At 40.2% G+C, this 25,811-nt stretch overlaps 2 protein-coding genes across 4 annotated transcripts; both read left to right on the forward strand.

Annotated features, from left to right (window-relative positions):
- Positions 1 to 3,059: 3,059 nt before the first annotated feature.
- On the forward strand, positions 3,060 to 12,054 carry LOC106092736 (uncharacterized). Of its 3 annotated transcripts, XR_009396485.1 has the most exons (4): positions 3,060 to 3,230; positions 4,386 to 4,845; positions 10,160 to 11,845; positions 11,970 to 12,054. XR_009396485.1 is itself a non-coding variant. In XM_013259651.2 (3 exons), the coding sequence occupies exons 1-3, from the start codon at positions 3,213 to 3,215 to the stop codon at positions 11,761 to 11,763; spliced, it is 2,082 nt and encodes a 693-aa protein (XP_013115105.2). In that variant the 5' UTR covers positions 3,060 to 3,212; the 3' UTR covers positions 11,764 to 11,943. The 3 variants fall into 3 exon arrangements, 2 of the variants coding, with proteins under 2 accessions (XP_013115105.2, XP_013115108.2); XM_013259651.2 differs by lacking the exon at positions 11,970 to 12,054 and having other exon boundaries at positions 10,160 to 11,943; XM_013259654.2 differs by lacking the exons at positions 3,060 to 3,230; positions 11,970 to 12,054 and adding an exon at positions 3,263 to 3,573 and having other exon boundaries at positions 10,160 to 11,943.
- Positions 3,567 to 4,362, forward strand: LOC106092737 (tRNA 2'-phosphotransferase 1). The gene has a single exon (XM_013259655.2). The coding sequence runs from the start codon at positions 3,625 to 3,627 to the stop codon at positions 4,270 to 4,272; it is 648 nt and encodes a 215-aa protein (XP_013115109.2). The 5' UTR covers positions 3,567 to 3,624; the 3' UTR covers positions 4,273 to 4,362.
- Positions 12,055 to 25,811: the final 13,757 nt, after the last annotated feature.

A 25,811-nucleotide genomic window follows, 5' to 3' on the forward strand; every position in this document is an offset into this window, starting at 1 on the left:
TCAAGTTCCGTCAATCCAAGACTGTGCCGCTGCTCACTTTGTCTCCCATTTGACCATCTTAGGTATTCGCTCTGAAACCTCTTTCAATCCAGCCAGGTTTTCTATCATTGCTTTTATAATCCCGCGATAGTATGATCCTATTTTCTATCCATCCTCTCATCACCTCCGTTTCGTCGCCTGCCCGATGACAACACCAGAAACACCTTCAAACCGACACTCGACTTCTAATATCAGCTACCCGATCCGAAACCTCTTGCAATCCGACCAGGCTCCCTATCGCCATCTCAATTATCCCGCGATGATATGTCTTAAGATTTATAGCGGCAGTGGCTGCCTCATATTTCACCTGTCTATAGATCTGACATTACAACTTTTTCCTACCTACCCATTCACAGAGGGGTAGGAATACCATAATCGAATTTAGACTCCATTTGAACCCAACGACCTTTTCGTTAGTTGTTGTTGTAGCAATGTGTTGTACACTAAGGCTGCAACCCTTGCTGATGAAGGAATACATCAGGTCAATCCGTTACGTTCAACCGGCTGCCATGGGATTAACCTTCTTACATAGTTCCCAGCACATGTGAGAATTCGTTTTTGAGTGTAGAACTGACAGTTCAGTATACAATCCGAGGTCACACGGAAGTATTATTGTAAATGGTATTTAATGAAATCAGTTTGCTATGGAATCGTTGCGCCAGAAATCGGCCAATCGTCGAATTACCCATTCCCACAGGACTCACCGATCTCCGAATTCTAAAGGCCTGGTTATTCTCTCGTAAATGTACCTTAAATGTAGAAAAAACGTTTCGTAATTGTAAAGAGGCAATTATTCTTGTTTTAAAACGTAAAACTGAAGCGAAGGGAAGAACTGACGCCAAAGAACTGAATGCACATCTCATGGGCACAACAGGCAGGCTGTAGGAGACGGCCCTCCACGAAGTGGTGCGACAAGTCGAGACATCTCTCCTACTAATGGCGGCCGTCCTGAATATTGAAGGGACATTTAACAATGTGGATATGGGTTGGGATAGTTATCGCCCTGAATCACAACCCACCCAGGATTTCAACGCATACTTCGGAGATAGTTTGGTCAGAAGGAGGGTGACAAAAGGAACGGCTCTGGGAACGATATCGGCAAATTTTTTTTACTTTTTGTTTTATATTCGTATTCTGCAAAAAAAAAATCATATTCGTGTTCCTGGGGTCAATTAAGGGGGTGTGCAAACAATTGAATTTTTATTTTTTTGCGAATTTCCCCGTAAACTGCACTTTTGCCCGGTATTGCAGTTTTCTGAATATACATTAACTTCAAATTTTATCAGCTGACATGGGAAGCGTTTTTATTGTGATTAGCATTTTTATTGTGTTCAGCATATACATTGCCGTCAGCTATTAATTTTGTGAAACTATTTTTTAAATTACTTTTATTTATTTATTAAATTACTACCAAATTTTATTTTTTTTTTTTTGGACTTTAATCGAAATGGCAGAGTACGACTCTATATGCCAGGTTGTACTTCCGAAGTTGGTGTCCCCACCAACTGTAAATTAAAACACGTGTATTAACAATACAGAATTAAAACCAATGTACAGTTATAACTGTACTGTGTATAACGATGACTAAGCATCGAATCCCGAAGCGTCCGCTTCAGACGAATTCTAAATGCAAAGTGACCAAATTTTATAATTTCAATAAGAAATTGTCAGATGTTAAGTAAAAGTGCTGCCAAAAAATCCCAATAATAACCGGTATTCTATGCAAACGCAGTGTTGCATTTGAATTTGGAAGGAGTTTTGCTCACATTGAAAATATATGGAAAACCTCGTTGCAAAACACGAGATTTCCGAAATCTCGTAAATCTTGCTCCAAGTGGAAATATTGTTTAAATATCAAATGCTTGTTAACATAGATGTGATTTTTTTAAGATTTTTTAAACGATCTTTTTTTTGATCCGATATTCCACACATAAGCAACAAAACAGTGTTATAATGATGAATATATAACTTCATAAAACATTTCAATATAAAATGTAAAACAGCGTTTATTTCTGAAACCAAAGAAGAGAGAAGATGCGAGAAAGAAGATAACAACAAAGAGAATTCAAACCATAATCTGTCATCTTAATAACGTCGAAACTGGCCGGCTGCTAACAGCTGTTCGCGTGAGATCACCTTTTTTAATCCGCCTTGGTTGTGTGTTTGTGTTCTGACAAAGAAAGAGTCGGTCGGATTTCGTAATAATTTAATTGGCATTTTCACTATTAATGAAATCAGTACTTGGCTTTCGTTTCGTTTGTGTCACACGACATGTACAACTCAACAAGTTCTAAATTTGACATGTGATGAGACAACTATATGCCGTCTAATAGAGCCTTAACCAATGCTGCAATTCTGTCAAAGACCTAGAATACAATTAGATTCGATTAGTGATAATTTAGAACGAATAGATGGCATTGTATTTAATGAGATTGGACTACTATTACATATTCTATAACAAGTGCATATATACTAGCACAGTGCATGTGCTATCACACAAATATGTAGCCATAAAAAATCAGCTTTTGCTCACATTTTTAGGTTATGTCATACAAGACAAAAACATGTAGTATGATAGAGCCTTTAGCGAAAAAAGCTAATTTTTAAGATTATCATTGAGAGTGGCTAGTAATTACCAAATTCCTTAACTTTTCTGGTAAAGCTTTTAAACTAATCGAATTATGTTAAAAAAAAAAACTTTACAGGATTCCACCACAGGCTCTGAACCCCGTCTACACTACTCATTAAATCCGGATTAAGATTCTCGTCAGCTGATTTTATAAAGTGAAAAAATATGATTGGGCCATTAAATCGGATTTAAAGAGCAGTGTAAACGGGGTTTTAATTATTGGATTCGTGCCAACTCCAATCTTTGTGCTAAGGTCCCTTAAAGATAATGCCGCTATTTATACCACCCTACGATACGTTAAACCTTACGTGCGTTAGTCTTTTGTCTTATTTGCAAGCATAATAAGAAGAAGACCTAGTTTACGCTAGGGATCTTTAAATGGATGAAATAGTGAAACAACCGATTATTCAACTTCTTCTGAATGTAGGAAAGTCGACTTTTTGGACTTTACGACTTCTTGGCTCGTCTAAAAATCGACTTTTCCTGTTTTTAAGCCCAAGATTGCGATTTTTACCTTGCTTGCATATGTGTGAGTCACACACATATGCCTTGCTTTGGATGGGTAAGTTGCGCTCTGATTGGTCGATTTAGAGTTTGTTTTTGTGACGGGAAGACTGATGGTTGACAAGGGTTTACATGTTTTTCCCGCAGAATAAGAAGAAGAAAACCACCAAAACTATAGAAGGCAGAAAGTCGAAATCTGTGATTAATAACCAAAAATAGAAAAAAAGAAACTGAAAGTGGTGGACCTTTACCGAGCAGTGTCATTCACATAGTGCTGTGCCATCGTCGGTCAAGCGCAGCCCACTTTTAACCAAATTTGACGAAGTAGTGGTTTCAACTGCGATCTACCAAAATTTTCCATGTGCAAAAATTCTACATATTTCGATAGATTTTAATTAGAAGTAAGTTTGTAGGGCACTGATTAAAGTTTTGGCAATTGCAGTAGTAAAATAATGTTAAATAAAACCCGTAAACCACTATTGAAAGAAGTAATACTCAGCAAGAAATTGTCTTGGCTGTTAAGACATGGCGCCGCAAAAGAGGGCATAAACATACAAGCCGATGGGTTTATAAAAGTATCCGATATATTACAACATCCCAACTACAGAAGAGATTTTAATATGAACATCTTGAGGCAGATTGTTGATAATGATGCCAAACAACGCTACACATTGAGAAAACATCCGGTAGAAGGGCACTTTGAAATACGGGCCAATCAGGGGCATTCGTTGCTAGAAGTCAAAGCAGATGAATGCCTGCAACCAATTACTAAAGCCAGTGAAGTTCCTTTGGCTGTACATGGAACTTATTATCGCCATTGGCCTGGTATTAAGGCAGAGGGTTTGAAGCGTTTTACTCGCAATCATATACACTTTGCCACCAGCGATGACGCCTCGGACAACATAAGTGGTTTTCGCTCCAATTGCCAAATACTGATTTACTTAGATACAAAAAAGCTGCTAGATGAAGGCTGTTTGAAACTCTTTCGATCTGACAATAGTGTCATATTGTGTTCTGGTCTACCGCACGATGGTTCCATACCCAGTAAATATTTTCTCAAAGTTGTGGATCGCAAAACTGGTCAACTTTTGGAACTCTAAACCATTTCCTCTGTAAACTGTATTACTAGTCATTTTTTCATCCTATTTGTTTTATCAATAAAGTTGTATTTTTGTTTTTAATCAACACTATTTTTGTTTGTTTTCCTTTGCAGAATATGGCAAATGATGTGGAGAATCCCACAGCTCCTGCTGTTGCTGCAGCCACGCCTGTAGAAGAGAAAATGCCCGAAAGTTTAAACACAAAGTGCAGTGTATGTCGTCTCAATTTTAAAAGCGTACAAGAATGTCTGAAACATGAATTGTTGGCCCATAGTCTACAAAAGAAAATCGCTGCCAAGTCAGGGGGTGGTGTGGAAAGTCGCATAAAAGCCACCAACAAATTTCTCAACTCCAAGGATAAACAGGAGGAACGCACCAAACTTCACAATGCTATGGCCAAATGTCACAAAGGTCAAGAACTATCGGGCATTTTAAATTTACTATGTATGAATGACGACAGTTTAGGCTTGATATTTACCCGCATTCAAACATGTCTCGAAAAGGAACTCAGTGTGCTGGGTGTAGTGAAAATATTTCCCTTTGGTTCAATAGCAAGCCGATTGGCATTGAGAGGTAAGTAAAAGTTAATTTTCATAACAAATTGGTTTTGGTTTTTTATTTGAATTAGTAAACAAGAGTATTTGTTTAGCTCCTAAAAGTATGCTTCAAAAATTTAAATATGTTACGGTTCAAATGGGAATACAAAGGTTAATCTGATCACTATTTAATGCAATCCTATGGCAGCCGGTTGTATGTACCGGATTGGCCCGATGAAGTCTTTCATCCGCAAGGGCTGCTGCCTCAGTATACAACACACTGCTACAACAACAATCCCATGGCAGCCGGTACTGCCGAGATAGAGCTATACAACGTGTACATACCGCCGGCTGAAAGCTGTGTTCCGATTAATGGCCAAGCTTACAACCCCGACATTAGTGGGTTACTATATGGCCATAATCGTCTGGTTCTAGGGGACTTTAATGCGCATCAGACTTCATGGCATTCTCCCCTAGTTAACGCCCAGCGTGGCAGAGCAGATTGAAAGCTCCACGTTTTGTACGGTGAATGAGGATGCCCCCACTAGGATTACGAGGTGGTGCTGCAGCTTGCCAGTCATTTCCATTGCATCCCCTGATCTCCTGAGTGACGTATCCTGGCAAGCCGTCATCTCTTTGGGGTCAGACGACCTCCCCATAACCTTCCTACCCGACCCAATTTCCCGGCGCAGGCAGTGGTACTCGGAAACGAGCGTGATGGGATTCTTGGTATGGACCCCACTAACCCCAGAATCAGCGAACTGAATCTGCAAATAAACAGGGTAGTCAACGAACATAAGCGGAATTTGTGGCTGGAACACTTGGAGCAATATAACTTAGGCACCGGTGTAGGAAAACTGTGGGCCACTGTTAAGTCACTGTCGAACCCCGGTAGACGGGATGACAGGACCTCAGTTACTTTTGGCGAAAAAACCGTGACTAATCCGAAGAGATGCGCCAGGCTGTTCAGCCGTCTATTTATTGTGCATCCCGAGAGTGGCAGGGCACGGAGTAGAAGAGCCATTCGCCGTATTCGTGGTCTCCGAGCCGATGAACAGCCGTGGGCGAAGTTACGAATGTCATCCGTGGCGCCAAATCATCTAAGGCTTTGGGCCCCGACGGAATCTCTACATTGACGTTGAAGAATCTGGATTCACCTGGAGTTGAGTACCGTACTACTGTCCTCAACCTGTCTTTGAACTCTCTTATAGTTCCCGATGTCTGGAAAATGGGCAGAGTGATCCCGCTACTGAAGCCTGGAAAGGACCCGAGTTTGGGGGAGTCGTACAGACCGATCTCCCTTCTCTCACCAGTGGCAAAGACGCTTGGGCCATTACTCCCCCGAGCCTCGTAGGAGAACTTCCATTCGCCGAGCATCAACATGGATTTCGCTTTGCTTTGCATGCCATCACCGCACACATTTGCCGTGGCTTCAATCAGCCCAGGCCATGTGATAGGACGGTCCTCGTGGCACTGGACCTATCGAAGGCATTCTACACCAACACGTCCCTCCAGCCAGGCTTGAAACGCTGGGTCGCGAATTATCTGTGTGGTCGCCAGTCATTTGTGGTATTTACGGATAGGAAGTCCAAGCACCGTAGAGTGAAACAGGGAGTTCCCCAAGGTGGGGTGATATCTGCGGCACTGTTCAACCTCTACCTATGCTCCATTTCACCCCCTTCAGACGGTATAGAGATCGTATCATATCGAGACGATTGCACGATCATGGCATCAGGTCCCCGCACTCATTTTTGACATCTGCGACAGGTTGAACGTCTACCTCAACGAACTTGTCTCATATTTCGCTGCAAGAAATCTGAAGATATCTGCCACATTCTTCACTACAGCCTTCAGCCACATTCTTCACTACAAATACGGGTGAGGTGAATACTGAGCTGTCTGTGATGGTAGACGGAGAAATGATTCCGACCATCAAGTGTCCCAAAATACTTGGCGTCACATTTGACAGCTCTTACACATGCCAAAGCAATTTGCGATAAAGTCAAAATTAGAGAAAAACTTGGGGTGCAGACAAAGAAACCTTGTTGACCACGTACAAAGCGATTGACCGGTCTGTGGTGAGTTATGTAGCGCCAGTGTGGTCTCGTCAACTTTGTGACACACAGTGGAATAATATTCAGATCCGTCAGAATGCCGCTATCCGAACTTCGACGGGCTGTCTCCTGTCTCAGATGCAGGTGCGGTATATAGCTACCGGGTGAATGTAGTCCTTAGAGAACGACCGCCTCTCTTAGCACCTGAAGAAATTAACCTCCCCCGGCAAACCAGAGTGGTTCTGGCTCAATTACGTTCCGGCAGATGCAGCCTATTGCTTCTCTTGAACATCGTCGGTATGTGGGTTGCGTTGTAGTGCTCTATCGTTATTTTCATGTCGACTTGCCAGGAACCAACACCCGTTTGTAATTGATTGGTAAGTCGACCAGACCATGCATTATCGAGAAATCGATCGATCGATTACCAATCGATCTGTCCCAATCGTGATTTAAAATGTTCACCGAACTCGCCTCAATAAGTCCATTGCTACGCGTGCTGTGTGGCATGTGGCACCGTCTTGTTGAAACCACTTGTCATGCAAGTCAAGCTCTTGCATTTTGGGCCAAAGAAAGTTGGATATTATCTCACGATAGCGCTCACCATACACAGTTACATTACGATTTGCATCATCTTTGAAGAAGTACGTACCAATGATGCCACCAGCCCATAAACCGCACCAAACTGTGACTTTTCCTTAATGCATTTGTAGCTCTGGCAATGCTTTTGGCTGATCTTCACTCCAAAACTGTAAATTGTGTTTATTTACGTACCCATTGAGCCGACAATGAGCTTCGTCGCTGAACGCATGACAGAACAAATCGGCGCTCGATGAACTTTCTTAACAGAGCACGCATTTTGATAAAAATATTCAATAATTCGCAAGCGTTCTTCGTTTGTAAGACGATTCATGGTTTAATTATAGACCAAACCGAAGATGTTTGACAGTGAAACAAAACACGAAACGTGCGTGAGGTGTTCAAACCAGTGCTGCCAAAAAGATAATAGCTCAAAAATCACCCTTTAGATGCAGCGCGCCTTCATAGCCCTGAAGATGATGTCGATAACGAAGCGACTGCCCGATCGGACTGTCGCAACACGTGTACAGCCAGGCGTCGCTAAAGGCTCTAGCTTCGTACATTGAGTTTTTTAGAATTTGGGAACCATAAAGGCTTCTGGCAGGGTCGTAGGCTAGGCCTAATCCGCGCCTCTCGACTTCAATTTTTATTTCCTGTTCTTTCGAAACTGAACCGATTTTGATAAAATTCTGCACACATATTGGAACTTTGGTAAAGATCGGACCAAAATATGGCTACTAGAGCCTACAAATTTCATATCGGATGAAAGATATATATGGAAGCTATATCTAAAACCGAACCGATTTTGATAGAATTACGCACAAATGCTAGAACATTAAATAGAACGCCATGTGCAAAGTTTTGTAAAGATCGAAACAAAATTATGGCCACTAAGGCCTAAAAATGTCATATCGGATGAAAGATATATATGGGGGCTATATCTAAAACTGAACCGATTTTGATAAAATTATACACACATATTGGGACATTAAACACAACGTCTTGTGCAGAATTTGGTAAAGATCGGACTAAAATTATGGCTACTAGAGCCTAAAAATGTCATATCGGATGAAATGTATATATGGGAGCTATATCTAAAACTGAACCGATTTTTATAAAATTATACACACATATTGGAACATTAAATAGAACGTCTTGTGCAAAATTTGGTAAAGATCGGACTAAAACTATGGCTACTAGAGCCTAAAAATGCCATATCGGATGAAAGATGTATATGGGAGCTATATCTAAATCTGAACCGATTTTGCCTAAAATCAATAGCGTTCATCCTTGGACCAAGAAAATGACTTGTGCAAAATTTTACGATAATCGAACAACAAATAAGACCTGTACCTTGATCCCAAAAATATCATATATCGAACATCGAAAAAAAAGGGGAAAACAATGTTGAAGTCGAGAGGCGCGGATTAGGGTTTTATTTTAGATACATGGTTTCGTCGGGGAAACTTCTTAGAATTGTATGTAGTTCATGTTTTTGCTATACGCTTAAAACAAAACAAAATCGACCCGGGTCTTTCAGGTCTTGGCTTTAGCGATTCTAAAGGCACTGGTGAAGAGGTCGATACGGAAGCGGCTGTTCAAGCGAAGATTCACGATAAACGTGGACAGTCAGGCGGCGGGTCATATGAAGTAAATACAGTTTAGGAGCTTGAACCAATGGGCTTTCTTGTTGGCGGACTGATGCCATTTCCCCGATCTTTTGTCTTGAAAAAATCCCTGTTTCCAGGAACTTTTGTATAGACGAATTGGTCACAATTGAAGGGCACACCGTTGGAGGAGCCTAATTTGAGCCTTTTATAATTAGGTATCCGTTAAGGCTTCTGGCCGAGTGTATCGTCTTTAATGGGGCGCCCTACAAGATCCTGAGACTATGTGGATGCGGAACCGCCTGCTCTATCGGGCTGTAAGAATATATGTTACATTTCCAGACGGAATATATGTTACACTTTCACTGGCGCTGGCCCATCTGAGGTCGAGTGCTTAGAACCATGGGAAGGCTATTAGGTTCTTGTGGCTGCCGGGTCATCAAGGAATAGGAGGAGATGAGGCGGTCCACTTGTTAAACAGATATGAATCGCTGGTTGTGCTACCGAATAAGCTCAGGGTGTCCCATGCCGTGTTTTAATGGAACAGGACGACCTTGATCCTAGAGACCCCAATGGTTATTGCAACGTCAGGTTTTTGGCGGCGTCTCGTGGACTTCTGCAAAGTCTGCGGTGATGAGGAGGAGGACTTTAAGTCCTCTCATCTTCGTAGATTATCCTTAAATAGACGACCGAAGTAGCTGACCAGACATAGTTCTCATCTATGAGAGCTCCTTTTGGCTCACCTTGCCTTGCCGTACTGTGTAGAATCTCTATCTGTATTCTTCGTTTTTTTTTTCTTTTCTTCTCCCTTTTAGGACGAACACAATGGTCCAACCTTTTAAATAATTTCGACAATTTTCTATGAATATCAAATTTTGAAAAAATTTTATAGCTAAAGCAAATTTGAGGAAAATTTCCCTTGTCGAAGTTCGCAACAAAAAATCAAATTAAAATGAGTCCATCTCGGATAAATTTTCACGAAAATCAAATGCTAAAAAATCAAATTTCAGATGAAATTAGTTTGAAAAATAATTTTTTGCCAATATTTTGTATAAAAACCAAATTTCGACACAATTCAAATTAAATTCCCCGATGTTTGGCTACTCCTTTACAGATAGTGACATTGACATTTTCTTGGATGCTTCACAAATACCAGCTAGAGATCTAGGCCAATCACCCAAGCATCGTCGTCTAAATCCAGAGGCCATGGCAACATCGCAACAGCGTGGTGCCTTCAATCGCATCAATGCAGTTCTACATCGTAGCCCTCTGTTTGTTGATGTTTTCGCCATACGTGCTGCCCGTGTGCCCATTATCAAGTGTAAACATCGCGACACTGGTTTCAGTATTGACATCAATATCTCGTGTCCCAGCAGCCGTGAGAATACCCAGTTCATAAGTGAATTGGTAAAATCAGATCGACGCATACATGAGCTGCTGGTCTTTCTAAAGTTGTGGGCCAAAAATATGCAAATAATCGGAAGGGCCAATATGACGAGTTATTGCTTGATAACCATGGTTATTTTCTATCTGCAACAGGAGAATATACTCAAATCCCTGCAGGCTCTGCAACAAAGATGCCCAATACGTATGGTTCAAGGCGTAAACTATACCTTTAATTTACAATCTAAGGTAAATAGACCGAAAATACCCCAGGGCCGCTCCACGGTGGATCTTATCAAAAGATTTTTCCAATTCTATAGAGGCTATAACTTTGAGGACAATATGATTTCTCCGTTCTATGGCAAAACCATACCCAAGAAAGACTTTACCGTGCAAAAGTACAAGGACTATTACATCCAAATGCTGACAATCACTCAATATGAGGAAGGCAAACCTGCGGAGCCCATACAACTGGATCGTTGTATGTGTGTACAGGACTCGTTTGTTTTGAATCATAATGTTGCCCGTACCATGCTGCCACCTAATAAGAAATATTTTGTTATATGCCTGGAGAGTGCTGCCAATATATGCGGCAACATGACAAAGAAAACAGGTATTGGAGAAACTCTAGAGAGGCTATTGTATGAGACCATTGGCATGCCAAATCCCACATTGGAGAAAGAAGTCGCTTTGGTGCTAAAACCTATAGGTTCGAATCCAGAAAGCAATTCGGCGAATGGCAATTACGACAGCAGCCAGAGTCTAAGCCACTATTTGTCACCGTCAAAGGCAGATTTAAATTCTATTGCCACTGCCCATCCCACAGTTACCGATCCTACTGCCATTTTGCGCCTTTGGTGTGAACATTACGAGAGCGCAATTCAAAAGATGCTTTGTGAGTTCTATCACATGGATCTACAGACCAAAGATACTCCGCAAAAGCAAAAGCGTTTGGATAACGAAGAATTGGGTCACAGTTGGCAAATTTCTGCCAGTGTCGATCTCTGGTCCAATCGTTTCTTTCAAAGGACACTGCAACAGACTTATTGGGAATATCAATTGGGACAAACCGAACGTTTGCTGGCATTGCGTAGACAGGATTCTAATTTTGCTGTTCAGCTTAATGCCGTCCTAAGTGTAAAAATTAAATCGGATTATACCAGTATTTCGATCAACGTTAGCCTGCCAGATGGTGCGCCCATATCAAGCTTAACCAAAAAGGATCCGTTGAGAAAATTCTTCAATGTTTTCCGCAATACCATACAAAACTATTGTCTGAAAGAGGAAATTTTGCCAGCAGAGAACACAGATAAATCGTTTAAAACGCAAACTTAGCTGAGCAAAATAGGAATTGATGTGGAGGAAGAAATTTGGAAGTTACACCAAATGGAGCTAGTATTGGATTCGTATTTGCTAAGTGAGTCTGATACGTAGAAATTAAGATATTTTCGTTTTATTTCGGATTTACTTTTCTCATATAACTACAATATTATATGTAAGATCATTTGACATTTATACTTAATTTTTTTTTATTTCTTTAGAATTTTTATTTTAAAACAGAATAACAAAAGAAATATGCATTTAGGTTAAACTGGAGCCTATACTGGGGTCTGGGTCCAAAATACGAACGGTGGGAAGCATACATAAGTAAATCGGAAAAACAAGAAAAGAATCAATTTCTGTTCTCAATAAATTTTTGTTTGTTTTGGTGGGCCGAAGCCGAACTCAGAAATGATTTTAAGCGTCTCGGTCTTCTATGTCCAGTATCGAGATGCCCACATAACTACACAGACAGTTGTTGTTGTGTTCTATCTTTCGTCTGCTCTGCGACTAAGATGAGGTGCGTCAACAGGGATCTGGGTCTGAGTCGAGTGGGTCTGGCTGGGCAGTTAAACAGGTGACGTGTATCGTGCAGTCCCTGGTTACAATCGGGACATACATCTTGCACGTCGCCATCAATTTTTGCTCTGTAGGAGTTGAGGTTCGTTATATTGTTAGAACGGTGCCGAGGTGGATAAAGTTGCTGACTATCTTAAAGGTGTAGTTAACAACATTTTCCATTTTTTTACAGGGCTTTGTGGAAGTTGATATCATCCACTTCGTCTTATCTCCGTTTACAGCCAAACCCACTTTCGTCGATTCTTATTCGATACTTTCAAAAGCTGCAATTGCTTCTTTCGGTGACCGACCTATAATATCGATGTCGTCGGCATAGGCGAGTAGCTATGTTCTTTTGTGATTAGTGTGCCATTCCTATTCACACCTGCATTTTGTATAATCAGCAGGATATAAAAGAGATCACACGATAGGCTCACTCCTTGTCTGAAACCTCGCATTCTATACCATCATCAGGGATTCATTGCGTAGAAAACTCATGGTCACCATCATGGATACCAGTAGCTGGGAAAAGTGTTCTTTCCATATCCTCATCACACCATCTGTATCAGTTGACAGATTTTCTTCTCTGTCTCTGCGGGAGGATGTGCCTGTACCAAAGCCATCGGTTTGATGTTTAAGTCTTTGGTAGAATTTTCGGACTTCATTGTGGCTCCAGAAATTTTCGATTCGCTTACACTCACGTCTTTCCATTTCCTTCTTCTTTTTGTGGAAGAGACGTGTCTTCTCTCTCTTTTCCCCACAATACCTATCCTGCATCTGGCGCATTGCTGCTGTAACTGTAACGTTACGCTGTATGCCGCATTCTTGGCTTCTGTAGCTTTTTGGCACTCCTGGTCGTAACATGATTGGGCCGCACTTGTGGTATTCGACCGGCTGGTATAAAGCGAGCGGCTGCTGTCTCGGAATTTCCTCTTGGCAATAAGCACATTCGAGGGAGGGTGTCAGTTCCCTGAAGCGGCGATTTGTGTACTCTCTGAAGCCAGCCCAATCGGCCTTCTTCTGATTGATAAACGTCCGGCGCTCGGAGGTTATTAAGTCGGGTGGTCGGTCGATGGTGAGAATTATGGGGAGATGGTCTGAACCCAAAGAAATGGTGGCTTGCCTGCATACGTCATTCAGGGGATACAATGGAAATGTCTGGCGCGTCTGCAGAGGCGAAGTCTGTCAACGTGCAAAACGTGGAACCTTCAATCTGCTCTGCCAAAGCAATGTCCCGCCTGGTTCTTACCTAGGGGAGAATGTCATGAAATGTGATGCGCATTAAAGTTGCACAGCACCTTGCAACATATTCAGTGTGACTATACCCCACTTCATGCACCGGTTACACCTCACCAACACCGACCGATGATGAAGGCGATTCTGGCAAACCGAAGAAAACTAGTAAAAAATGTGCCGCGTGAGAACGGATTGGAATATCTCTTTGAAAATTGAATTGATAAGAGCTGAGGTGTTAACGAGATTGCGTGCAAAATTTCAAAGTCCTTGTTTGTCCGGGCGCCTTTTGGTAGGCCCCTAAATTTGGTAACCAAGTTATTTCGAAAAATTGTTCACACTGCCAAATCTTCATTTATGGTCTGATTTTCAAATTTTTTTTACTGTATAGTGAAAATCCCTTCAAAAAAGTCCGCTAGAGGTCTACAATATCTCCACTGGTTTCGGAGATATTCGACTTTATTTTTCTTTTGTACAATTTTCACTAAGATCTGCATCGCATTTTGCAATTTGCGAAGGCATTTGCGGTTCGATTTTCATTTTTAGGCACGACTTGGATTCGCAACAAAATTTACAATGACTTTGCCACATATAGTGCTCGAAAATCCACCTAACAATATTTGTGGCCACTACAGTAAATTTAGTGAAAAATGCCGATTTTGAAACCATCTTTGTAACACCTCGAAATATGCGTCAAACAGCCCATAAGGTACATATATTCTTCATGTATCGTCTTGTGATTTTAAGTCGATATAGCCCTGTCCGTTCGTCTGTCCGTCCGTCCGTCTCTCTGTCGAAAGCACGCAAACTTTCGAAGGAGTAAAGCTAGCCGCTTGAAATTTTGCAGGAATACTTCATATTAGTGTAGGTCGGTTGGGATTGTAAGTGGGCCATATCGGTCCATGTTTTGATATAGCTGTCCTATAAACCGATCTTGGGTCTTAACTTCTTGAGACGCTGGAGGGCGCAATTCTCAACCGATTTGGCTGAAATTTTGCACGAGGTGTTTTGTCATGACTTCCAACAACTAATTTAAGTATGGCGCAAATCGGTTCATAACCTGGTATAGCTGCCATATAAACCGATCTGGGATATTGATTTCTTGAGCCATTAAAGGGCGCAATTCTCATCCGATTTGGCACAAATGTTGTACAACGGCTTCTCTCATGACCTTCAACATACGTGTCTAATATGGTCTGAATTCATCAATAACTTGATACAGCTCCCATATAAACCGATCTCCCAATTTCGCTTCTTGGGCCCCTACAAGGAGCAATTCTTATCCAAGTGGACTGAAATATTACACAATGACATCTGCAATGTTCAGCATTCAATTCATTTATGGTCCGAATCGGACTGTAACTTGATATAGCCCCAATAACATAACAGTTCTTATTCATTATTTTTTTATTTGCCTAAAAAGAGAGAGATACCGATACAGAGATACATGGTGGAGGGTATATAAGATTCGGCCCGGCCGAACTTAGGCCGAACTTAGCTCGCTCTTACTTGTTTTTTACTATTTAGTTTTTTTCGATTTTCTCCCATTGTGCGGCGTGCCACAGAGCGACACCTCTTTGGGGAGAAGTTTTTACGTGGCAAAGTACCTCACAAATATCGCCAGCATTAGCAGGGGATAGATAACCACAACTGAAAAATGTTGTTTCTGATGTTCTCGCCAAAATTCGAACTCAGGCTTTCAACGTCATAGTTGGACATGCTAACCTCTGCTCTACAGCGGCCTCCAGTGGTCAAGTGGACGGTGCTCAAAATATGCATATACTGTTCAGTACTCAGCCGTATCCAAAGACATCATAGCCGCATTGAGGACGACACCGTCGATGCGATGAATTTGAAGATACGTAGATTTTTATACGCATGGTTTCAGACTGTATGACCATGTGGGTTTCGGGGTGTAGTCTGAAGAACTGGTACTGGGTATAATGAAATTGTAGAGTTTACACGACTATGAACTACCTTATCAATTCCAGAGGACCTGAAGTTTGTGGGTATCGCCATGTAAGCTAATTCTTCAAGGCAAGGACCAAATGTCATCGGATGACAGATGGCCACGAACTGGAGGCTGTAAACGTGGGCACGATTATCTAAACTTGACGAGGTTTACTGCTTTGCTGTCTTTGGATGGGATAGGAAGTTTTATTCAAAGCATCTTACCTTTTCTGTTTTGGTAGCATAATAGTGGACTAAAATGTCTAAGGGAATCGCAGAATATACCCGATTATGAATATGCCTTCTCCTTTTTTGACCACCCCTTGAAATTAGAAATTAGAATTTAGTATAAAAAATATTTTTATTTTATGGTGAATATCTTGTTCGCTTAGGTATAGGAAAATAAAGCTCTTACATAATATATTTATACAATTTCAATTGGCTAAAGTTCTAACGTTTTAATCTAATATCATTTCAATAAAGGGTAAAGTCTATGCAAGAAGGAACTAATTGAGTTGTATATCATACATAGCATACATTTTTCCAAGAAAATATTTATTATAATGCTTAAATTTGTTGAATTCATAAACGCTTATTCTCACATTATCTGTATTCCAAACTTATGTGGACTTTAAAAAGAAAACAACTATACATTAGTTCGAAAAAGTAGCTGCAATTTAATAAGATGGTCAAAGACCTTAAGAAAATGGTGTTGGATATGGTATCAGATATGGGGTCCAATGCTTAAAAATGGCCGTTGGTTTAAAACCAAATTATTGGGTTGCCCAAAAAGTAATTGCGGATTTTTTATAAGAAATAAAGCTTGGAATGAACTATAAGCAAATATATAATTGTCATTTTGTTCGATAACCTTTTACCATCTTCGTGTCAAATTTAGTATTCCACGCTCATAGAACTTCTGGCCTTTATCTGCAAAAAACTGAACCAAGTGCGATTTTATAGCCTCATCATTGCCGAAAGTTTTACCATTTAAGGAGTTCTGCAAAGATCGAAATAAATGGTAGTCTGATGGTGCAAGGTCAGGGCTATATGGTGGATGCATCAAAAGTTCCCAGCCAAGCTCACTCAGTTTTTGGCGAGTGACCAAAGATGTGTGCGGTCTAGCGTTGTCCTGGTGGAATATGACACCTTTACGATTGACCAATTCTGGTCGCTTCTCCTTGATGGCTGTATTCAATTTGTCCAATTGTTGACAGTAAACATCCGAATTAATCGTTTGGTTCCTTGGAAGCAGCTCAAAATATACCACACCCTTTCAATCCCACCAACCAGACAGTGGATATCAGCCTTTGAAGTGGTTTGAGCTGGTTCACCATGCTTGGACCATGATCGTTTTCGACTAACGTTGTTGTAAACAATCCATTTTTCATCTCCAGTTATGATTCGTTTTAAAAACGGATCGAATTCATTGCGTTTAAGGTGCATATCACAAGCGTTGATTCTTCGGTTTGTTAAATGAATTTCTTTCAATACATGTGGTACCCAGGATTCACTGAATAAGGTTAAGCCAAGCGATCAGCCGATATACTTTTTTTTAATATTTGGCAGTACTTGGCATTGAGGATGTCAACTTGTTCTCTTTTTACATTCATTCTTTGTTTACGTTTTCTCCTATATGATGACATTTTCAATCGTCAGATTTGACATCCTTAATGATGTTTATGGGGCCTATCCACTTTGTGTTTTTGCATATGACCTAACCTTCTATTAAGTGAATCCTGTGTGGTACCCAAATATCAAGCTTTTCCACCAGTCCAAGACTTTTTATGTGATAATGAACGGTTGATTTTGGTATATTTAATTTCTCTCCTATCTCACGCTCAGTTACATGACGATCCAATTCGATTATTGCTTAAAATTTGTCAACGCCGACTATATGAAAAATCCGCAATTACTTTTTGGGCAACCCAATAATTAATGCTGACTTCAAAGAAGGACTGGACCTAGGTATTATTTGTTCGGCATAATTTAAATGTTCTTTTTAAGCGTAAAATAATAAAATTTTATATGTACAGAGCTTGAGGAAGCAGATATATTGGTCATTGATACAATTTTCGAAAAGAAACTGATTGTCTTCATTTATAAAAAAGGCAAGCTGTAAATAACATAACATTACTCCAAAATGTTATAACATTTACTTAAAATTGTTCCAATTTTTAAGAACTTATATTTTAGCTATATTTGACTTCAGACCAGTATTTTTCTCATGAAAAGTTTATGCTGAGATCCCATCGCTAATTATTGAATTGCAAATTTCTTTCTAAAAAGACAAAACTGCAAATTTTGCCCATGAACATTCCACTAAGGAACAGGGGCAAACTTCTGACATATCAATGAGTGCAGTCCGATTCAAGTTTAAGCTTGCCCCAATGCGACACCTCTTTGGAGAGAAGTTTTACATGGCATAGTACCTAACAAATGTTCCCAGCATTAGAAGGGGGAAACCACCGCTGAAAATGTTCATGATGTTTTTGCCAGGATTCGAACCCAAGCGTTTAGCTTCATGGGCGGACATGCTAACCTCTGCGCTACGGTGGTTATGAACTCAGGTTATGAACTCATTTAGACCATACTTTGCATAACTGTTGGAAGTTATAACAAAACGCTTCATAAAAAATTTCAATCGAATCGGATAAGAATTGTGTCCTCTAGAAGCGCAAGTAGTCAAGATCCAAGATCCGTTTATATGGCAGCTATATCAAAAAACCGATTTGGCCCATTTACAATATACAAGTCAATGTTCAATTTTGTAGAGCTAAATACTGGTTTTTTGGCAGCTATATTAAAATATAGATTGATATAGGACAAGGATGTCGAAAAGCCTAACTCAAGTCGCTGTCCCAAATTTCGGCGACATCGGACAATAAATATGCGCCTTTTATTGGCTTAAGACCTTAAATCAAGAGAGATCGGTGTATATGGCAGCTATATTCAAATCTGGACCGATCTGTGTCATAATGCAGAATAATGTCGATAGGCTTAATTTAACTCACTGTCCCAAATTTCGGCGACATGGGACAATAAATGCGCCTTTTATGGGCCCAAGACCTTAAATCGCGAGATCGGTGTATATGATACCTATAATCAAAACTGGACCGATCTGTGCCATATTGCAGAAGAATGTCGAGGGGCCTAATTTATCTCACTGTCCCAAATTTCGGCGACATCGGACAATAAATGCACCTTTTATTGGCTTAAGACTTAAAATCGAGAGATCGGAGTGTATGACAGCTATATGCAAATCTGGACCGATCTGTGCTATATTGCAGAAGAATGTCGTGGGGCTTAATTTAACTCTCGGACACTAAATGCGCCTTTTATTGCCCCAAATCCTTAAATCGAGAGATCGGTCTATATGACAGCTATATGCAAATCTGGACCGATCTGTGCAATATTGCAGAAGAATGTCGTGGGGCTTAATTTAACTCTGGGACAATAAATGCGCCTTTTATTGACCCAAATCCTTAAATCTAGAGATCGGTCTATATGGCAGCTTTATCCAAATCTGGGCCAATCTGTGCCATATTGCAGAAGAATGTCGATAGGCTTAATTTAACTCACTGTCCCAAATTTCGGCGACATTGGACAATAAATGCGCCTTCTTATGGGCCCATAACCTTTAATCCAGAAATCGGTCTATATGGCAGCTATATTCAAATCTGGACCGATCAGGGCCAAATTGAAGAAGGATTTCGAAGGGCCTATCACAAGTCACTATCCCAAATTTCAGCAAAATGTGGTTTTTGTAGGCCAAAGACCTTAAATCGGCAGATCGGTCTATATGGGGGTTATATCAAGATAGCCCGATATAGCCCATCTTCGAACTTAACCTGCCTATGGATAAAAAAATAATCAATTTCTCTATTTTTATACCCATAGGATGGGGGTATACTAATCTAGTCATTCCATATGTAACACCTCGTAACAAAAGCGGTTGAACGCGTAAAGCTAGCCGCTTGAAATTTTGCACATATACTTAATATTGATGTAGGTCGTTGAAGGTTGCAAATGGGCCATATCGGTTCATATTTAGATATGGCTCCCATACATACCTATATCCCGATTTCACTTCTTGAGCTCTTTGGAAGTCGCAATTTTTGTCGGATTTGGCTTAAATTTTGCATGTAGTGTTCTGTTACGACTATCAACAACTCTGTCAAGTACCGTCCGAATCGGTCTTAAACCTGAAATAGGTCACATAAACTGATCGACCGATTTGACTTTTTGTGTCCTTACAAGTCGCAATTTTTGTAATATATGGCATTAATTTTGCATGTACGACTTTCAAGAACTTTGCAAAGAACCATCCGAATCGGTCTATAACCTAAAATAGCTCACATATAAACCGATCTACCGATTTAAGTTTTTGTGTTCTTACAAGCCGCAATTTTTTCCGATTTGGCAGAAATTTTGCATGTAGTGTTCTGTTAAGACATCCAACAACTGTGCCAATTATGGCCTAAAACTGTTTACAACCTGATATAACACCCATATAAACCGGTCTCTCGATCATCCTTGTCGGGTTCCTAGAAGCTTTAAATTTTGCTGGTTTGACAAAAGTTTGTTATGTAGATTAAATTATGCCCTTCAACTCAAATTTATTTTGTATAAAGATTCGGCCCGGCCAAACTTAACGCGCTTTTACTTGTTAAAGACTGTAGCGTGATTTCAACTGACAGACGGACGGACATGGCTAGATCGTCTTGATTGTTACGACGATCAGGAATATGTATATATATATACTATATAGGATCGGAAATGGATATATCGGTGTGTTGTGCCCATCCTTCGGTGGTGGGTATAAAAAAGTGGAGTATGGTCCAAATCGGTCTATAACCTGATATAGCTCCCATATAGGCCGATCTCCCGATTTCATTTCTTGACCCTTCAGAGGTCGCAATTATTACTTGATTTGTATGCAATTTAGCATTTTGACATCTGTAAAAGAGTCACAACAATTGACACAAGTTTGGTTCAAATCGGTCTATAAGCTTATATAGCTCCTATATAAACCGATCTCCCGATTTAACATCTCGAGCCTCCAGAGGATGCAATTATTTATTTACCGATTTGGCTGAAAAACTGCGCCAAGTATGGTGCAAAGTGGTGTATAACCATATCCCATATAAATCAGTTTCTTGGTTTGAGTTCTTAAGTCCATAGAAGGAAGAATTTTGTCCCTGTTCCTTAATGAAATGTTCATGGGCAAATAGAAGTCGTTTTCTTTAACTTACGACTCTATCCTGAATTGTGTTTTCCGTTGTTTATGTTAAGTTTTGGGTTTTGGTGTATTCAGGGCACTGTAGAAAACTTTGCCGGCGAACATTTTTGAAGAATATTTTGATATGCCACAATCCCAATTTAAAGGAGTTTTCAACCCTGTTTCCAAAAAGGGGCCGAAAAATATTTTTTTTACAAAATAATCGAAAATATTGAAATTTTATTTTACTGGAATTTTGCCTTTTTGATACCAGACTTTGTACCAGACTACCACTGAAGAACAAGGAAAAAGAATGAGGGCGGTCCATGTTGGTCTATTTTAGATCCACTAAAATAGACCAATAATGGGCTTTCACTATCAGTTTCACTCTGGGAACTTAGGTCTAATGTGTCGCCTGACATTGCAACGGCTTTTCAGGACATTCAGTAGTGAGAGCGGCAGCTTCATCACATCTAGGAGAGGTCCCCTGAACATACCAACTATATGCACTCTGGACGGCCATACACCATGATGACAACGTCATCCTCGTAGCCAACAAACTTTAACTGTCCTTTTCAAATGACCTGAAAATCCCACAGATATCCAAGAGCCAAAACGGGGTACACAGCCCCTCCTGTGGTGATTGAGCTCTAATCACAATCTTCTTTTTGAGCCATTTGTTGGAATTCACTTGGTAGCTATCTACGGATTATGGAAACTATTTAAACCTGTCATCTTGGAGGTTTTGTGGATTGTTGGTGTTGTTGTTGTAGCCGCATTTTCATGTGGAGGTGGCGCTCCTCGTCAGGCTCGGAAAGCTCCTTCGCCGATGGGGCCACCTTATTAAATACGCCTTGGGTACCCCAATTAAAAAAAATCCATTTTGCTTACATAAACAAAAATATAAATTTTTGGGAAAAAACTTGAATTAGTTGAATCGGGTACCTGAAATATAATTTTTTTTTTTTCAAAATTTATTTTTTGAAGGGATTTTTTAAAGGATTAGTAAACAATTTCATAACAATTTGCATTTTCGATTTTTGCATTTTTGTCCTCCGGGACAACACTGTGCGGCGATAACCACCTTTTAAAAAGTGTTGGCGTTCGGCGCCACCGGCGGGCCTGACAACAAGTGCGCTATGACTACAATTGATAAAATCATCAATGTCGATATAGTCCACCATATCCGATATAATTGACAAAATCGTGAATTGATCGATATAATTCACCATAAGCGACTATATATCATACAATCTACAACAGACGATATAATTATAAGTAATCGTCCACAATCGATGAAATCGAAGACAGTATGTAATATCGACATAAAGTCAAAGTAGTCGACACAAAGTCACCAACTTTGCACTGAATGTCGATATATTCGAATTAAATTCGATATAATCGACATAATGTCGATATATATCGACATAATGTCGATGTAATATGATCGGCCAAAAGCGATATAATCGCCATAAAGTCGGCTATAGAAAATAATCAACTTTGGTCGATAAGATCGAGTTTAGTCGTAAAGATCGTATTTGGTCTATATACCAACCTGTGTCGATTATATCGACTATAGTCAATTATTTCGACTTGTCGATTAAAACAATTTAAAATGTCGACATTAGGTCGATTTTGTCGGATCTTCCATTATATCAGCTTTCTGACGATTATTTCGACTTTGGTCGATTTTATCGACACTATGGGATTATATCATTCTGACAATTGTTTCGACGTCGAATGTAGTCGACCAAAGTCGATATTATGTTTATATCGACTTTATGACGATTACATATACTTTTGTTGATAATATCGACAATCGCCTTGGTCGCTTAAATCAGTTATATCGACTTTATATCGATTATAATAATTTTATGTCTATTATTTCGACTTTGTCTATTATATCGACTTACTAGCTGGACAGGGCCCGCTCCGCTTTGCCTTCTTTCACTCTCTTATTTTATCAGAGTCCTATACGGTCACGTCAGGAAATAAGTCCTGTTTGGGGGTGCTGGTACGGCCTTTCAGATATTTCGTACCAATGTGGATATTATATTGGTGCTCTTCTCCCAAATACCTTTCATTGTAAATAGCCTAGTATTGCTATGGTCGGTAAATATGTCCGGTATGGCGGTGTTTGTGGGGTTGAGGTGGATCCCCATATATCAGATTCATGCTGTGGTCTCAAATACCTTTCATTTGAGTCCCATATTGTCATTATTGGTTTATATTCCATTAGGCTTGCTTTGGAGGTGGGGCGATCCCCTGGATATCCCATCTTAAATAAGGGTACAAATTTCTGCTTTCAAATTTCGCTTAAATCGCCCCACCCAACTCCAAGAACTGTCGTTTTTGAAAATAGGGTAAGGGGAGGATCCGCCCATTAAAGTTTGGATGTTAAATGTACTTGATTCTCTTGGTTATGGTGGTGGATTAGAGTAGTCAAAGTCTTTGCCCCGAAAATGGATATCAGATGTATACTCCAATGCCAAAAACCACATTGGAACTACATATTCCTATAGTCGGTATATGTGTGTGGTTTAGGGGGAGGTTATGAGGTGAGGCGCTGAGGTGACACTTGGCCATGAAACAGATACAGATTTGAGCCCCTTTTTTGCCATAATCCACAAATATGTCCACTTCAAGGGGTAAGCAGGCCTGAAAAAATATCAGCATCGTGCTTTACTCTCGATTTTTTTTATTTGAGCCCCAATTGCCATTGGTTTAGGGGGAGTTTATGAGGTGGCACGATCCCCAAACATTTGGTCTAAAAAATTGGATATCAAATTCGTTTTCTAATATCAAATAACTATTATTTATCACCATAGGCAATCATGACCGGTTTGAAGGGAGTTTAGAGACGGACCCTGAAGTAATTCAGCATTGTGCTAGATCATGATTTTGTTTGAGCCCCACAATATCAAGCATTTCGTAGGTGTCTAACAAGATATTTAGGGCTACGGGTCCTCCTTTGTCCAACCCAATTTGAGGGTAAACATTGTACTCTACTACCAAAAACCTTTTATTTCTGTTCAATTCTATCCTGATCGGCCTTCATATTTTATTTTTAATTCCTTTTTTTTTGGGTAGGATAGGGGGAGGTGGATTGCCCTCTGACACGTCCTTTCATTTGAGTACAATATATTCTTGGTTATCCTACATGACAGTTTGGCGTTGTATTTATTGGGAGGAAAGGGTCGGTGCCACCGACGCCAAGAGACAAACGACAAGTTATTTGAGTCTTTTATTCTCGCGATCTACTTGGGTAGGACGTGACCCAGATACTTGAGTCCTTATACCAACATTAGATTCGAAACCTTATTATTAAACCATATTATCCCGATCGAACTTCACGTCCTATTGAAGGGTATTTGGTGGGTGGGCCGGTTCCAGTCTCTGTCCTAAATGTGTATTCCAGATTCGTAGTCAACTCCCAAAGACCTTTCATTCGATACCCGTTTTGTGACGTTGGACATTTTCTCCGGTTTTGGAGGTTCTTGGGTTTGGGGAGGCCCCTTGGACACTTGGACCAACTTCTTATAACAGATTTGTACTCAGCTACCAAATATCTTTCGTTTGATATCCATATTGTTCCAATCGGTAAATATGTCCACAAATGGACTCTACCTTTAAATAGCTTTCATTTGATATCCATATTATCCCAATCAGAAAAATTTGTCTTGCTGGGGGGTTTTTGGCGGTTAGAAAGACCCTCAGACACCGAAAAATAAATTTTTGTGTCAGATATGTATTCTACTTTTGAATACCCTTCATTTGATACCCATATTGTCCAAAGGGGTTAAAGTGTTCTGTTGGGTGGTGCCAAGTTCGTACTCTACTCTTAAATACCTTTCATTTGATACCCATATTGCCCAAAGCGGTGAAAATGTCCTCTTGTGGCTTTTTTAAGGTAGGGGAGCCCCCCCCCCCCCCACAAAATTAAGAGTGAAATTTGTATTCCAAATTCGTACTCTACTCTTAAATACCTTTCATTTGATACCCATATTTTCCCATTCGGTACACATGTCCGTTCGGGTTGGTTTTGGGATGGGGCGTCCCCCCTGGTTATTTGACCCCCAAATTTTATACCAATTTTGTGTTTTGGGGTACCATAAGGTGGTATATAAAATTTTGCTTAAATCGGTTCACCCGTCTCCGAGATCTGGTGTTTTTGAATATTGGGGTAAGGGGGAGGATGCGCCCCCGAAAGTCGATATTATCGACCGTAGTCGCGTAGATCGACAGTAGAGACAAAATCAATAATAAACGATATATTCGATAAAATGTGAATATAGTCGGCATAAAGTCAGTATACTCGTAATCGATATTAATTGGACATAATCGATATTAAGTCGATTTTATCGACCAAAGTTGAAATAATAGGCCTTAGTCGAGATGATCGACCAAAATCGATGTAATCGATCAATGTTTGGTGTGTTTTATTTTATTCCTATCCAATGTAAGTCAGATATTGAGATAAAAATCAGATGTGGATAAGATATCAGATAAGATATCATTGAGCCCCACAATATCAAGCATTTCGTAGGTGTCTAACAAGATATTTAGGGCTACGGGTCCTCCTTTGTCCAACCCAATTTGAGGGTAAACATTGTACTCTACTACCAAAAACCTTTTATTTCTGTTCAATTCTATCCTGATCGGCCTTCATATTTTATTTTTAATTCCTTTTTTTTTTGGGTAGGATAGGGGGAGGTGGATTGCCCTCTGACACGTCCTTTCATTTGAGTACAATATATTCTCGGTTATCCTACATGACAGTTTGGCGTTGTATTTATTGGGAGGAAAGGGTCGGTGCCATCGACGCCAAGAGACAAACGACAAGTTATTTGAGTCTTTTATTCTCGCGATCTACTTGGGTAGGACGTGACCCAGATACTTGAGTCCTTATACCAACATTAGATTCGAAACCTTATTATTAAACCATATTATCCCGATCGAACTTCACGTCCTATTGAAGGGTATTTGGTGGGTGGGCCGATTCCAGTCTCTGTCCTAAATGTGTATTCCAGATTCGTAGTCAACTCCCAAAGACCTTTCATTCGATACCCATTTTGTGACGTTGGACATTTTCTCCGGTTTT

The sequence above is a fragment of the Stomoxys calcitrans genome, chromosome 1 (assembly GCF_963082655.1).
Source record: "Stomoxys calcitrans chromosome 1, idStoCalc2.1, whole genome shotgun sequence".
Taxonomy (NCBI): Eukaryota; Metazoa; Arthropoda; class Insecta; order Diptera; family Muscidae; genus Stomoxys; species Stomoxys calcitrans.

Coding starts and splice junctions, on each gene's coding strand:
- LOC106092737 (XM_013259655.2), top strand. CDS start 3,625: ATGTTAAATAAAACCCGTAAACCACTATTGAAAGAAGTAATACTCAGC.
- LOC106092736 (XM_013259651.2), top strand. Junction 4,846..10,159: donor AAGCCGATTGGCATTGAGAG/GTAAGTAAAAGT, acceptor ACTCCTTTACAG/ATAGTGACATTGACATTTTC.